The 16,352-nt window shown below is 40.9% G+C and overlaps 1 protein-coding gene and 1 non-coding gene across 2 annotated transcripts in view; one reads left to right on the top strand and one right to left on the bottom strand.

Annotated features, from left to right (window-relative positions):
• SYCP1 (synaptonemal complex protein 1) overlaps positions 1–14,932 on the top strand; it is an 84,757-nt gene extending 69,825 nt beyond the window's left edge. Inside the window, exons 30-32 of the mRNA XM_066246802.1 lie at positions 3,224–3,367; positions 14,484–14,573; positions 14,665–14,932. Coding sequence (XP_066102899.1) covers positions 3,224–3,367; positions 14,484–14,573; positions 14,665–14,802 — 372 coding nt within the window. The 3' untranslated portion in view covers positions 14,803–14,932. The remainder of the gene's footprint in view (positions 1–3,223; positions 3,368–14,483; positions 14,574–14,664) is intronic.
• LOC136315783 (U6 spliceosomal RNA) lies at positions 14,214–14,320 on the bottom strand. Its single transcript, XR_010727572.1, has one exon. It is a non-coding gene; the product is annotated as a U6 spliceosomal RNA (small nuclear RNA).
• Positions 14,933–16,352: the final 1,420 nt, after the last annotated feature.

The raw sequence follows: 16,352 nt of genomic DNA, 5'->3' as shown, positions 1-16,352 counted from the left end.
GTTTTACAATTTAATTCACTTCTGACAATAACTAGCTGGACTTAATGTAGACACGATAATTAAGGACTCAGTCCCACAAGACTGCTTCCACTTCAGATGCCAGTCACAGTGTTTGCTTGCTACTTGTACCACTGACTAGCTGGCTATAAATTGGGGGTTCCAATAACCACCTTCTCAATTTACTGGCAAGACTCACAGTACTCAGAAAATTACTTATTTCCAGTTTATTATAAAGGATAAACTCAGGAATAGCCAAATGGAAAAGATGCACAGTCAAAAATGAGATCAAGGAAGAAATCTGAAGTTACTTTGAGACAAATGAACATGAACTAACAACAGTCTAAAACCTATGGGACACATGAAAGCAATCCTAAAAGGGAACTTTATAACAATACAGGCCTGCCTTAAGAAGCAAGAAAAATCTCAAATGAACAATCTAACTTTACACATAGAGAAACTAGAAAACGAACAACAAACAAAGCCCAAAGAGAGTAAGGAAGGAAATAATAAAGATTAGAGCAGAGGACTTCTGGTCAAGATGGTGGCTTAGGTAAATGTGGTACTCAGATACTTCTACAACCACATCATAATTATAGCTAAACTACAGAACAACCATCATTCAAAACCACCTGAAATCTAGCTGAATAAAAGTCCTACAACTAAGGATTTAAAGAAGCCACACCAAGATTAGTAGGAGGAGTGGAGATGTGAAACAGGCTGGTCCCATACCCACATGTGGTGGATAAAAATTGGGAAGGGCCTGACCAGGTGGTGGTGCAGTAGATAGAGCATTGGACTGGGATGCAGAGGTCCCAGGTTCGAGACCCTGAGGTTGCCAGCTTGAGCGCGGGCTCATCTGATTTGAGCAAAGCTTACTAGCTTAAACCCAAGGTTGCTGGCTTGAGCAAGGTATTACTCGGTCTGCTGAAGGCCCACGGTCAAGGCACATATTAGAAAGCAATCAATGAACAACTAAGGTGTCACAACGAAAAAAACTGATGATTGATGCTTCTCATTTCTCTCCATTCCTGTCTGTCTGTCCCTGTCTATCCCTCTCTCTGACTCTTTCTCTCTGTTAAAAAAAAATGGGAAGGATATCTTGACTTTGGAAGTCTCCTTCGAGGAACAAGAGGTCCCAGCCCAGGGTTCCAGTGATGAGAAGTCTCCATAACTTTCAGCTGTTAAAACAAGCAGGTATTGAGGCTGAGTCCCAGGCAGTTTCTCTTAAAGGGCTTACTCTGACTCACTTTCTCTGAACTCCACTGCTGGGACAGCAGCTCAAAAGACAGTAAGGGACATATGGGGAGGAACTGAATTGTCTGGCATCAAGGTGAGAGCTGAGGAGAAGCTTTCTGCTAGACAAAAGTGCTTGCAGAGGCCATTATTCCTGTGATTAGCCCTCCCTGCAGAGAGCCAGGAGGCTGTGCCATATCTGTGTCTTCATCAACCTGGCTATCACTATTTACCCTGCCCTTCTGATTGCCTGAGACCCTGCCCCACCAAACTTGAGGGCCCACCCAAGCTGTTTCTAGTGGATTTTCTATATAAATGGCCTGTCCTGGCTCACACATCAGACTTTCCTAAAATTTCTCAAACAAGTAGCATCTGGCCTCAGTGTACCCCAAACCTCTTACTAAGTGGCTGGAGGCTAAGTATTTGCAGCAGCCAGCCATGGTTTGCAGAAAGGCCTCTCCTGGGCATCTCAAGCCCATCAGAAGTAGGAGCCATCTGGAGACCACTTTATAGCTCAAGTTGAGTAGCCCTGGGCAGAACCCAGGCTGCAGCTGACCTTGGCCTGCACCTCTTAAGAGGACCCAGAGCCAGTGCACCTGGTGGACAGCTTCAGACCACTTCAAAGCATCACCCAAACACTTCTACAGTGACACACCCAAGGGGCAGATTCAAGAGGCACAGAGTCCTGCTTAAGTAAGTTCTGTTTGTGGAATGGGCCCCTGACCAACTGACCCTCCATGGCGGTTGGTGGTCACAGCCAGTCCTTGCAGCTGACTTGCCTTGGGGTAAATCCCTCCCATTGATGTGCCAACAACAATCAAGTCTCTACTACAACAAGAGGATGTACACAGCTCAAAGAGGGGGTGCACCATGAGTGTCCAGCTTGGGTGAATGAAGAATCTGTGGCCACTGGACCCTATAGGACACCTACTACATTAGACCACTTTCCTAATCTCAGGAAACAGCAGCTCTATATAATATATGGAGACAAACACAGGGAGACTGTCAAAATGAAGAGGCAAAGAAATATGTCCCAAATGAAAGAACATAACAAATCTCCAGAAAAAGAACTAAACAAATCAGAGACAAGCTATTTACTAGATGCAGAGTTCAAAACACTGGTTATAAGGATGCTCAATTAACTTAGGGGAAGAGTAGTTGAACTTAGAACTTCAACAGCATAAAAAAAGACATAAACCATTAAAAAGATGCAGAAATGAGGATATAATAACTGAAATGAACTATTTACAAGGAATTAACAGTATAATAGATGAGGCTGAGAATCACATCAGCAATTTGGAATATAAGGAAGCAAAAATCACCCAATTAGAGCCACAGAATGAAAAAAGAGTCCAAATAAATGAACACAGTATAAGGAGCCACTGGGACAACTTCATGCATACCAACATTCACATCATGGGGTTGCCAGAGGAGAAGAGAGAGAAGAAATTGAAAACCTGTATGAAAAAAATGATAGAAAATTTTCCTGGCCTGGTAAAAGAAATAGACATACAAGTTCAGGAAGCATAGAGAATCCCAAACAAGATGAACTCAAAGAGGCCTACACCAAGACACATCATAAAAATGCACAAGGTTAAAGACAAAGAATCTTAAAAGCAGCAAGAGAAAAACAGTTAATCTACAAGGGAGCACACAGGTGAAGTGACCATCTTTGCTTCTCTCCTTTTCTTCCTCTCTCTTCTCTCCCTCTTCTCCTCTCGCAGCCAGTAGCTCAGTTGGTTCAGGTGTCAGCCCCAGGTGCTGAGGATAGCTCCATTGGAGCACATCAACCTCAGGCAGTAAAAATAGAAGTTCATATTGTATATTTTTATAAAAGTTTTTATTACAAAGAACATCTGAATTAAATTTTTATCCCAGATTTGTACTCTGTATACATGCCAATAATAATGTAGAGTTATTGATTACTAAACACTCAACTTGCCTTTGTTAATAACATATGTTTTAGTTGATGGAATAATGTATTTTTTAGGCATATACTGTGAAGACACCAACAAAATTAAAAACGCAACAAAGAGAAAACAAGAATGTACCCATTGAAGAAAATACTAAAAAGAGAAAAATGGTCTTTGAGTTTGATATTAATTCAGATAGTTCAGAATCTACTGATCTTTTGGTAAGCATGTTGCAAATAATTATTTGTTTGCATTATTGTCTATTTCTTGATATATATGTATAATATGTGTTCATAATATCTATTAATGCAATACTGAAGGACAGTAGAACTCTAGTATAATAGAACTTTATTTTTACAGCATTTTAAAGATATTAGGGTTCAGATAATTTTTATAAATTTCAGAAAACATGGCATTTTTAAATACTTGCTATAACATAGTTGACATATGAGTTAATTAACCATTTTTTCCCCATAAGAGTATTGTAAAGGAGCTTTACCACATTTTCTTTTTTTTTTTCTTTTTCTGAAGCTGGAAACGGGGAGAGACAGTCAGACAGACTCCCGCATGCGTCCGACCGGGATCCACCCGGCACGCCCACCAGGGGGCGACGCTCTGCCCACCAGGGGGCGATGCTCTGCCCCTCCGGGGCATCGCTCTGCCGAGACCAGAGCCACTCTAGTGCGTGGGGCAGAGGCCAAGGAGCCATCCTCAGCGCCCCGGGCCATCTTTGCTCCAATGGAGCCTCGCTGCGGGAGGGGAAGAGAGAGACAGAGAGGAAGGAGAGGGGGAGGGGTAGAGAAGCAGATGGGCGCTTCTCCTGTGTGCCCTGGCCGGGAATCGAACCCGGGACCTCTGCACACCAGGCCGATGCTCTATCACTGAGCCAACCGGCCAGGGCTCTTTTTATTTTTTTAAAAAAAATGTTAGGTGAATATTTTTAATACTGCTGCAGCCAAATATGTTATTCAGGGACCCTCTTGATTTTGCATATTATACATGTTTATTTTGCACCACTTATTGGTTGAAATCTATATCAAGGTATTGGTTGACAACTATAACATTATCTTTTTTTTTTTTTTTTTTTGTATTTTTCTGAAGCTGGAAATGGGGAGAGACAGTCAGACAGACTCCCGCATGCACCCGACTGGGATCCACCTGGCACGCCCACCAGGGGCGATGCTCTGCCCCTCTGGGGCGTCGCTCTGCCGCGACCAGAGCCACTCTAGCACCTGGGGCAGAGGCCAAGGAGCCATCCCCAGCACCTGGGCCATCTTTGCTCCAATGGAGCCTTGGCTGCAGGAGGGGAAGAGACAGACAGAGAGGAAGGAGGGAGAAGCAAATGGGCACTTCTCCTATGTGCCCTGGCCGGGAATCAAACCCGAGTCTCCCGCACACCAGGCCGACGCTCTGCCGCTGAGCCAACCGGCCAGGGCCAACATTATCATTTTTAAAGAGTTAATTCTTGCCTGACTTCTGGTGGCACAGTGGATAAAGCATTTACTTGAAATACTGAGGTCATGGGTTCGAAACCCTGGGCTTGCCTGGTCAAACCACATACTGCTCCTTCCCCACTGCCTTTCTTTCTCTCTTCTCTCTAAAAATCAATAAATAAAATTATTTTTAAAAGTTATTAAAGGTGGCCTGTTTATGGAGGCTATTTCTCCTAGTACTTTGTATGACTAATTACTTCCTTTCATGAGTGTATTCCACACATACCAGATTTTCTTTTTTCTTTTTCTTTTTTTTTTTTTTTGCATTTTTCTGAAGCTGGAAACAGGGAGAGACAGTCAGACAGACTCCCGCATGCGCCCGACCGGGATCCACCCGGCACGCCCACCATGGGGCAACGCTCTGCCCACCAGGGGGTGATGCTCTGCCCATCCTGGGCATCGCCATGTTGCGACCAGAGCCACTCTAGCACCTGAGGCAGAGGCCACAGAGCCATCCCCAGCGTGGGGGCCATCTTTGCTCCAATGGAGCCTTGGCTGCGGGAGGGGAAGAGAGAGACAGAGAGGAAGGCACGGCAGAGGGGTGGAGAAGCAAATGGGCGCTTCTCCTGTGTGCCCTGGCCGGGAATCAAACCCGGGTCCTCCGCACGCTAGGCCAACGCTCTTCCGCTGAGCCAGCCGGCCAGGGCCCATACCAGATTTCCTAAAGGCACAATAATTTATTGAGAATCCTCAATAAACTTAGATTTATTTTATTTAAAACTTAGATTAATTCACTTAAACTTAGATTTATTTCATTTAAAAACAGATATACCTCATCACACTAATGGAAGAATGTACAAAATAACAGTTAAAGTCATTTGTTTCATTATTCCCATTCATAGCTATGTGATCCTTTAAGCTTTTCTACTGTTTTTCAACCTTCTATTTTCATTTGTCCTGCAATAATGAGTAGTTGAAATATAAGGGCCTAATTATTAAAGTTAACATATAGACTTCCTACTCTATACCTGTTTGTTTTATAGATAATGTTTAACATTTTAATGATTAAAACTGTGAAACAGGCACTGTTATATAGACTTTATATGCCTTATTTCAGTTATTTCTTACAAGAATTTCATGTTGTAGAAGTATACATGGTGTTGCTATTCTCATTTTACAGATGAGGAAACTAAGTCATACATGTATCTTGCCCAAAATCATATAGCTTAAGGCATTGAACCAGCATTTGGATACAGTCTGGCTCCAAAGCCTACCTAACTCATTGTACATAATAACTACCAGTTCAAACTGAAGTCAAAGTACATAAAACTATAATGAGAATTAGAAAGAGCATGAGCCTCTAGAATTAGACATTACTGTGTTTCTAGTAGTATGAATTTAAGCTAGTTTCTTAGTTGACTGGGGAATCAGAATGACTCATAATTTTATTCCATTTTTTAAAAAGATTTTTAAAATTCATTTTAGAGAAGGAGGAGAGAGGGAAGAGCAGGAAGTAACAAATTTCATATATGCCTTGACCAGGCAAGCCTAAGGTTTTGAACTGGCAACCGCAGTGTTCCAGGTCGTCACTTTATTCACTGTGCCACCACGGGTCAGGTTCATTCCATTTTGAAAAAAGAATCACAGTTTACAACACAATGAACATAAGATAATATTATATATATAATTGCATACAATTGTTTAAATTACTCTAAAAAGGTAATCCATAATGGGTTTTATTGATCACTTGAAATAATAATGATAAAACATTTGAACTAGTAGCCTGACCAGGTGGTGCCACACTAGGTAGAGTGTCAGACTGGGATGCAGAGGACCCAGGTTCAAAGCCCCGGGGTAGCCAGCTTGAGCATGGGTTCATCCAGCTTGAGTGTGGGGTCACTGCCTGGAGCTTGGGATCATAGACATGACCCCATGGTCACTGGCTTGAGCCCAAGGTCACTGGCTTGAGCAAGGGGTCAGTGACTAGGCTGTAGCCCCCGGGTCAAAGCACATATGAGAACATAAACAACAAGTAACTAAGGTGCTGTAGTGAAGAATTGATGCTTCTCATTGTCTCCCTTCCTGTCTGTCTGTCCCTCTCTCTGTCTCTTTCACTAAAAAAAAAACAAGTTGAGCTAGTAATCAAAACACCTCTCAAGAAAGAAAAGTGAGTGACTAGATGGCTTTATTGATGGATTCTACCAAACATTTAAAGAAAGAAAGAAAAGGGAGGGAGGGAGGGAGGGAAGGGAAGAAGGAAGGAAAATCTGATACTCAAATTCATGTACAATCTTGAAAAAGAAGAATAATGTTGGAGGATTTAACAGTTCTTGACTTTGAAACTTACTACAAAACTAGCAATTAAAATAGTATATATTATTGTCATGAGGAAAGATATAGACCAATGTAATAAAATAGAGAGCTTATAAATATCACAAATTGGCCCTGGCCAGTTGGCTCAGTGTATAGAACGTTGACCTGCCATGTGGCCATCCCAGGTTCAATCCCTGGTCAGGGCACACATGAGAAATGACCATCTACTTCTCTTACCCTTCCTCTTCTCTCTCAGCCAGTGACTCAGTTGGTCTGAACATTGGCAATCTCAGGCACTGAGGATAGCTTGGTTGATTTGAGCATCAACTCCACATGGGGGTTGCTGGGTGGATCCTGGTTGGGGCTCATGCTGGAGTCTGTCTATATTCCCTCTCCTCTCACTTAAAAAAAGATAAAAAAATTAATTCTCACATATATAGTCAATTGATTTTATTTTTAATTTTTATTCATTTTAGAAGGGAGAGAGAGAGAGAGAGAGTGTAAAGCCAGAAGCCAGGGCCACTATCACAGCCGCCTGGCCCATGCAGGTTCGCATTGGATTCGGACAGTCGGTAAAGAAACTGTTGGAATCCATGGGAGTCCGAAAGACCAGAGTAACAGGCTTTATTGAAAGGAAGAAAGGAACCCTGCCGAGCACTTCTCCTGGGGGAGAAGAGCACCAGTTACAGACTAGGGGCAAGTTATATAGTGTTTGGGAGAGCCTGAGGGGATACTGAGGCAAAAGTCCTGGTATGTCCGGAATGCTCCTCCTTGGGGGGCTTCGAACATGTGGGTGTTGAACCAAAAGTCCTGGTATGTCCGGAGCCCCTCCTTGGGGCAGGTTGTCAACTTTTTGGAATTCCTTTGTCTCAGGGGCGATAGTCCAGTAAGGGTGAGGTCTGACAGATAAGCGGAACAGCAAGAGGGCAGTTTGGAATTCACGTATCTATCAGAAACAACGGAGCCAAAAACTGATAGGCCATTTTCTTTCATTCTAGCTTGCACCCAGCGGGCAAGTAAAAACACACACTGGGTTCCAAAACCCACTCACATTCAGTGCTCACAAAGCCACTGACTTATCCTAGTTTCCTGGAATCAAAGGTTTCTAGCTCACCAGCCTTATTCTCCTCAGTTCCCCATCTCCTTCCTTATCCCAGATACAAACTCTGCACAAACTGGCATCTCACTCAGCACTCAGTCATCTTGGCTGCTTCTCCTGGCCACATGGCCTCTTTCTGCTCTCTGCTCTGCTCCCTCTGCTCTCTCATGCTAATCATCCCAGGAACCAAGAGAGCAAGCTCTCGTTCTGCCCCCATTCTATAGTGTAGATTCAAAACCTTTAATCTAATATACAAAATAGGGAAGTCTCTAATACAAAGTCACTTCTCTGAGGCATGATTGGATTGTACCACCCCACATCAAGACGGGTGGGAAAGGCTTAATCTCAAAACCAAGCCCCAGGCTACAAGGATTCTGCCTGCCTTTAGCCCACCCCCAACACACATTAATATCACCTGGGCAACGGCCTCCATGTGGGCAGCCTCACTTTAACAAAGTGAGCATAATACATTTTTTATCTGCCCAACAGAGAGAAAGAGAGAGACAGAAGAGGGGAGTAGCGGAAGCATCAACTCCCATATGTGCCTTAACCAGGCAAGCCTGGGGTTTTGTACTGGTGACCTCAACATTCCAGGTTGACACTTTATCCACTGCATCACCACAGGTCAGGCAGTCAATTTATTTTTGACAAAAGTACCAACCAACACCATTCAATAGAGAAAGGGCAGTTTTTTCTAACAGTTGGTGCTAGGAGACTTTTATACACAAGGATGAAGTTGGACTTTCACCTATACCATGTATAAAAATGGAATCAAAATGGATCAGAGACCTAAACATAAAGGCTAAAATTCTAAAACTCTTTGAGGGAAAACATTGGGGAAATCTTAATGACATTGAATTTGGCGGTGACTTCATGAATATGATACCAAAAAGCACAGGCAAAAAAAGAAAAATGAAAAATTGGATTTCATCAAAGTTAAGAACTTTTGTGTACATAAAGACACTGGTATTAAAAAAGTGAAAATACAAGCTAAAGAATGGGAGAAAACATTTGCAAATCTTATATCTGACATTGGGTTAATATCCAGAGTAATAAGGAACTGCTATGCCATAACACAATGACAAAAAAACAACCCAATTCAAAAATGGGCAAAGGACTTGACTAGACATTTCTCCAAAGAAGATATACAAATAGCCAATAAGAATATGAAAAGGGGCCCTGGCCGGTTGGCTCAGCGGTAGAGCGTCGGCCTGGCGTGAGGGGGACTCGGGTTCGATTCCCGGCCAGGGCACATAGGAGAAGCGCCCATTTGCTTCTCCACCCCCGCCCCCCTTCCTCTCTGTCTCTCTCTTCCCCTCCTGCAGCCAAGGCTCCATTGGAGCAAAGATGGCCAGGCGCTGGGGATGGCTCCTTGGCCTCTGCCCCAGGCGCTAAAGTGGCTCTGGTCGGGGCAGAGCGACGCCCCAGAGGGGCAGAGCATCGCCCCCTGGTGGGCAGAGCGTCGCCCCTGGTGGGCGTGCGGGAGTCTGTCTGACTGTCTCTCCCCATTTCCAGCTTCAGAAAAATACAAAAAAAAAAAAAAAAAAAAAGAATATGAAAAGGTGACTACATAGAATTAAAAGAACATGAAAGGTTTTGTTCTAAATTGGGTTAATTTATTATTTTCATATGGACAGTTAGTAATGAATGATTAGTTACTGTTCACTAAGTAAAGATTTAATGATATTTTACAACACACTTTTAAAATAACTTCTTTTCTAAAAAGCTGGTCAGTTGGTGCATACTGCTTCTAAACATACAGTGTTACCTTGACACACAAGTTTAATTCATTTCATGGCTGAGCTTGTTACTCAATTTGCTTGTGTGTCAAATTGAATTTCCCCATTTAAATTAATGAGAATGCAATTAATCCATTCTGGCCCCCCAAAACCACACAAATTTTTTGTTTTATATGCTTTTAAATAAGGAAATGTACTTTATAAATAAATACACATACACACACATATATATCATATATATACGCAGGAGTCTGTCTATATTTTCTCCTCTCACTTAAAAAAAGATTTAAAAATTAATTCTCACATAGTCAATTGATTTGTTTTTAATTCTTATTCGTTTTATAAGGGAGAGAAGGAGAGAGACAGATACACACACATAATAAGAGAGAATGTGAAGAAATAAACTGTTTTATGAAATGATTTACCTTCAAGGTCAGGCAAAGATGCTGGTGGAGGGGGAAGTGACATTAGCATAACAATGGCCCTTCCCAAGCAGGAAGGTATTTAACAATTTCACAGATGGCTGCCCATGGCTATTTTTAACAATAAAAGTGAGAAAACTCAAAAAACACAAATTTTACAAGCTCATTTGCCCAACACTCATGATTTAAGTATCCGCTTGTGACTTAAAGCAAAAAATCCCGCAAGTGACTGCTTGTCTCTCAAATTGCTCATGATTTAAAGTGCTCATGTGTCAAGGTACCACTGTATTTGAAAAGGCAGCGTTTTATAGATTACACTGGGGAACAATATTTTTTCATTTTCTGTTGCATGAGGTTTTAGAACTGTTTTTATACATTTCTGCACTGCTGATTCCAAATCTGAAATTCGTTTCTTGGTGCATGCTCTAATTTTTATGCAATTTTAATTTCTTTTTGTTTTAGTTAATGACATGCATTGGTTTTTAAATTGGAGTTAAAGGGCAATGACTCTTGGATTGAACATAACCATAAGGCAATTAATGTTTTACAAACATCACTTTTACATAATTGCAGTTGTTTTTAAATGTAAAAATTATTATCTGATAAAAACACCCTCTTGTTTTAAGATTGAATCATGCCTTCTTCGAGTAGGCGTAAATGTAAGAATAGTCCTGACACCTTCTGTTATATATGTAGCTGTTACACACTTCAACGTCAAAGGCACAATATTTCATCATTTGTGACACTTGCATATATTGCCTATTTTCAAGTTCCCCTTGGCGATCAAGACAAGAATTGGGCTCCTCATATTGTGTGTCATAATTGTGAGGAAATGCTTCGTGACTGGACAAAAGGAAAACGCAAAGGAATGCCTTTTGGTATTTCCATGGTTTGGCGTGAACCTAAGGACCACAGCAGTGACTGTTATTTCTGTCTGATCCATACAAAGGGCATCGGCAAAAAAAAAAATGGCATATGATCATATATCCTAATATTCCTTCAGCAATATGACCTATCCCACACTCTGAGGCACTCCCGGTTCCAGTTTTCAATGGTTTTATTTCTTCTAAGGACGAAGAAAGTGAACATGGTGATCAAGTGTATTTTGATAAGATGCATGAGGAAATGGTTGTAGAATCTGAAGGGTCTTCTTCTGATGCCAAGCAGTCATTAACCCCTCAGCAGTTTAGCCAACCCGAATTGAATGACTTAGTAAGAGATTTGGGCCTATCAAAGAAAGCAGCTGAGTTATTAGCCTCCAGGCTTCAAGAAAAGAATGTACTTCACCGGTCAGCTAAAGTATCCCAGCATGAACAAATTTTTGTGGACTTTTTTTCTGAAGACAAACACTTTGTTTACTGTCATGATATCAGTAGTCTTCTCAACCAGCTACGTGTTACCACTTACAGTCCAACAGAATGGTGGCTGTTTCTTGACAGCTCTAAACGGAGTCTGAAATGTGTTCTCCTACACAATGGTAATGTGTATGCAGCAGTTCCAATTGGTTATTCAACTCATCTGCGAGAAGATTACAATGACATAAAAATTGTCCTCAACTTTTTGAAGTATGAGGGGCATAACTGAATCATTTGTGTGGATCTTAAAATGGTAAATTTCCTGCTAGGACAACAGAGAGGTTTCACAAAGTATCTTTGCTTTCTGTGTTTGTGGGATAGCCGAGCTCGGGAGAAACACTGGACACAGAAGGAGTGGCTGAAACATGAAGCTCTGGAAGTAGGGATGCAAAATACTGTGAATGAACCTGTAGTTAATCGAGACAGGATCATTTTTCCCCCACTTCACATCAGACTTGGCTTAATGAGCAGTTTATTCAGGCTTTGAATAGAGAAAGTGAATGCTTTCAACATATTATTTCTGCTTTTCCTGCCTTGTCTTTCGAGAAGATAAAAGCAGGTGTATTCAATGAACCTCAAATTCGAACCCTCCTACGTGACGAAGAATTTGCCAGGAAGATGAATAAGGAGGAGAAAGCAGCATGGCAGTCTTTTGTGGCAGTTACAAAGCACTTCCTTGGCAACAAAAAAGCAGAAAACTATGAACTTCTGGTTCAAAGGATGCTGTTGGCTTTCCACGACATTGGATGTAACATGAACATTAAGATTCACTTCCTGAACAGTCACCTTGATAAGTTTCCCGAAAATCTTGGAGCTGTTAGTGATGAGCAGACTACTGCTGGAGCATCAAACGAGATTGTCCTCAACAAGTACACAAATGCAAGAGCTACAAACGCAAATATTTGTCTGAATAGCATTTAAATGTTTTGCGCAAATTTTGTGATTAAAATAAGTGTTTTAATATGTTCTATTTTGAAATTGTAGACAAATTCTGATGCAGTCATATCTTTTAGTGTATTAGTTTATTTATTGCATTATATAAATTATATTTTCACAAAGATGATGCCCAAGAAGACATTCTAGCTCATTATGTTAAACTAAATGTTGAAAATTTTACAATAAGATGAAAACCTAAAATCTTGAATTGCAAAAAAATTGTAGCTTACAGAGAAACGCTAATGTCATATTTGAGATCAGCACACTCGAATTAGGTAAGAACAAGTGTTTTTGTGGATGCAACAAAAATTTTGTTCCCCAGTGTTACTGAATTCTGTTAAAAATATTAGAATTCATGAAAATATGAATATTTTCATCCATGAAGCCTCTGATGTTTTTTTATAAACATGACTTTAATGAGCAGGAAAAGATAATGTGAACTGATTGCTTACTTGACTAAATTTGTGTAACTTATTCATTAAGAAAATGGATTCTGGGCCCTGGCCAGTTGGCTCAGCGGTGGAGCGTCGGCCTGGCGTGCGGGGGACCTGGGTTCGATTCCCGGCCAGGGCACATAGGGGAAGCGCCCATTTGCTTCTCCACCCCCCCTCCTTCCTCTCTGTCTCTTCTCTTCCCCTCCCGCAGCCAGGGCTCCATTGGAGCAGGGATGGCCCGGGCGCTGGGGATGGCTCCTTGGCCTCTGCCCCAGGCGCTAGAGTGGCTCTGGTCGAGGCAAAGCGACGCCCCGGAGGGGCAGAGCATCGCCCCCTGGTGGGCAGAGCTTCGCCCCTGGTGGGCAGAGCTTCGCCCCTGGTGGGCGTGCCGGGTGGATCCCGGTCGGGCGCATGCGGGAGTCTGTCTGTCTGTCTCTCCCCGTTTCCAGCTTAAAGAAAGGAAAAGGAAAAAAGGGGGGGGGAGAAAATGGATTCTGGAGCCAACTTAACTGGATTTGAATCCTGGTTCTACCTCTTACTAGCTGTATGATCTTGAGCAAGTTACTTGATATTTGTATGTCTCAGTTCCTCCCCTTTAAAATGAGAATAGTTGTGTACTTCACAAAAGTGTTAGATTAAGGCTAAAATATGCAAAGTATCTTAAAACAGTATCTGACTTAAAGAAAGTACTAAATAAGTGTTAGCTGTTATTTGGGAGAATTGGGATACTCAGAACTTAAAAATTGGTATATGATATAATTTTTTTTTGTATTTTTCTTAAGTGGGAAGTGGGAGGCAGAGAGACAGACTCCCACATATACCTGACCAGGATCCACCTGGCAAGCCTACTAGGGGGTGATGCTCTGTTGCAACCGGAGCCATTCTATTAGAACCTAAGGTGGAGCCATGGCACCGTCCTCAGTGCCTGGGCAAATGCTCCTATGGAAGCTTGGCTGCAGGAGGGGAAGAGAAAGAGAGAGAGAGAGAGGAAGGAAGGAGAGGGGACGGGTGGAGAAGCAGGTGGTTGCTTCTCTTGTGTGCCCAGAATGGGAATCGAACCCAGGACATCCACACACCAGGCCTATGCTCTACCACTGAGCCAACCAGCCAGGGCTAAATGCTTATATAGAGCTTAAGTATGAATTTGAGTAAGTTGGGTTGGGGTAAGGGGAAGAGAAAGTGGTAATGTAAAGACTCTGAAACTGAAATAGAAATGAGTAGAAAATACTATTCATACATATCTTGTATTTCACATAACCTTTCAGGAATATAGTTAGTAGAATTTAAAATCCAGGTCTTTGGCAGATTGAGGTTATTTTGTCATAGTCTTTTTTTTTTTAATATGGAACGCTTCACGAATTTGCGTGTCATCCTTGCGCAGGGGCCATGCTAATCTTCTCTGTATCGTTCCACTTTTAGTATATGTGCTGCCGAAGCAAGCACTTGTCATAGTCTTCTTTCTTTAGTTTTTCTTCTCTGGTCCCCCTCTTCTCTCCTCCTCCCTCTTCCTTTGCCTCTTCCTCTTCTTATGTGATATGTTGACAGAATTTTAATGTAATAATAATGATGGCAGCCCCCAAATTATATTTTTGTATTTTTCTTTAAGAGCATGGTTACTGAGGAAGAGACATTGAAAAACCTAAGCAAGAATAATCATTCAACAACTTCTCATTTTTGTGTCAGAACACCAGAAAAGGTAACTTATAAATTTATTTTAGAAAGCAGATTTCAAATTCTAGACTTTATTATTTTTTTTATTAAACATTATGATTTTATTTTGTACTCAGACCCCTTCATCTCTAACAACCTCTGGATCTGCACGGAAGTTTGGAGCTATGAGGAAAATGCGGGATGACCGTTGGGCTGTAATTGCTAAAGTAGATAGGAAAAAAAAGCTAAAGGAAGCAGAAAGTCTATTTGTATAATTTAAGCAAACCAATGTGATTCAGGATGCTAATAAATAAAATTTAAAGTTAATTTTTTCTCACTTTATAATGAGTCAAACTTTTCTGAAATTGAGTCTTTTTGATATTTGCATAAATTGTTTCTTTATATTTTATATTTTGTTCTAAAAGTGAAATAACCACATATTATCTGAAAGCTTATAATTGTATTTGGAAAATTAGATGATTGTATTTTGTTTTTACTTTTTCTTGTATTCATGAAAACTGTTTTGACTTAAGTTTTCAAATTGTAAAGTTAGCCGTTGAACTCTAGGAACAAATTAAGATTTACTCTTAGTTCTTTACTATTAAAATATTTTGGATGCTTCCAAATGCCTCTCCTTGTTTCTTTGAAGTCATCTAGACAGCTAATTATTAACATTTTAATAATATATTCATTTAAAATTATTCGTTTAAAAAATGCCAAATTTTACAGTTCTGAAACCACTTTACCTATAGAATTGACAATTTTTTTTTAGTTGCTGGAAAAAAAGGCTATAGCAGTATGACTTCCTAAATTACTTCATTTATTTAACATTCATTAAACAAATATTTATGGAGTATCTACTAAGGGTCAAGCACAGTTCTAGATACAGGGATATAACAGTGAAAAAGCAAATCTTCCTTTCTTCTAGAGCTTACATTTTAGTGCAGGAGCTAGCCAGTAAACAAAATAAGCAAAGCATACAGTATATTAGTTAATGGTAATTGCTAAGGAGAAATAAAACAGGGAAGAGAGGAAGTATGAAGGACGTTGAAATTTTATCTAGGGTGACTCTCACTGAAATGACAGTTGAATAGTAAGTAATCCTGTGGCTATCCGGGGGAAATCATTTTTTGGCAAAAGAAACAGGAAATACAAAGGCCCGAAGGTGGGATGTGCCTAGTATATATATCTGGGAAACAGCAAGGAAGCCACTGAGGCTGGAGGAGAGTGTGCAGATAGGGAGAGTAGAAGGGGGAAAGGCTTGTTATTTAACAGGACAGGGAGTTTGTGTGGGCAGATTATGTAGCACTTGTAGGCCACATTAAGAGTTTTGGCTTTTACTCTGAATAAGATGTGAAGTTAGTGTAAGGTTGGTGGATGGAGGGATGGTCACGTGGAGAACTCAGACCCGCCCACTTTGGCTAGGACCGCCCACAATCAAGCCCACCAAAGGAAGCTTCCCAGGAACCATTTGGAAAGAAGCGATTTCGAACCGGCAACCTCAGCATTTCCAGGTCGATGCTTTATCCACTGCGCCACCACAGGTCAGGTGAGGAAAAGAGTTTTTAAAAATGACTTTAATCTTATATGCACTTACATTATTTACATCATGCATACATATCATATAAAACCAAAGAAAACTCACTGCAGTGTGGAAATATTAAGATGTGTTAATTTTAACAATGTTAACCATATGGCAGCAGCATATTTAATTCAATGTTTTAATACCCTATATGCAAAATAAAATCTGATATTTCTCCAATAGTCTTCTCCCCTTTTTTTAAAAAATCTTATTTTTATTAATTTTAATGCAGTGACATTGATA

This window comes from Saccopteryx bilineata, chromosome 11 (assembly GCF_036850765.1).
Source record: "Saccopteryx bilineata isolate mSacBil1 chromosome 11, mSacBil1_pri_phased_curated, whole genome shotgun sequence".
NCBI lineage: Eukaryota > Metazoa > Chordata > Mammalia > Chiroptera > Emballonuridae > Saccopteryx > Saccopteryx bilineata.
Note: the sequence above shows the minus strand (reverse complement) of the source record. Positions and strands in the feature narration are given on the sequence as shown.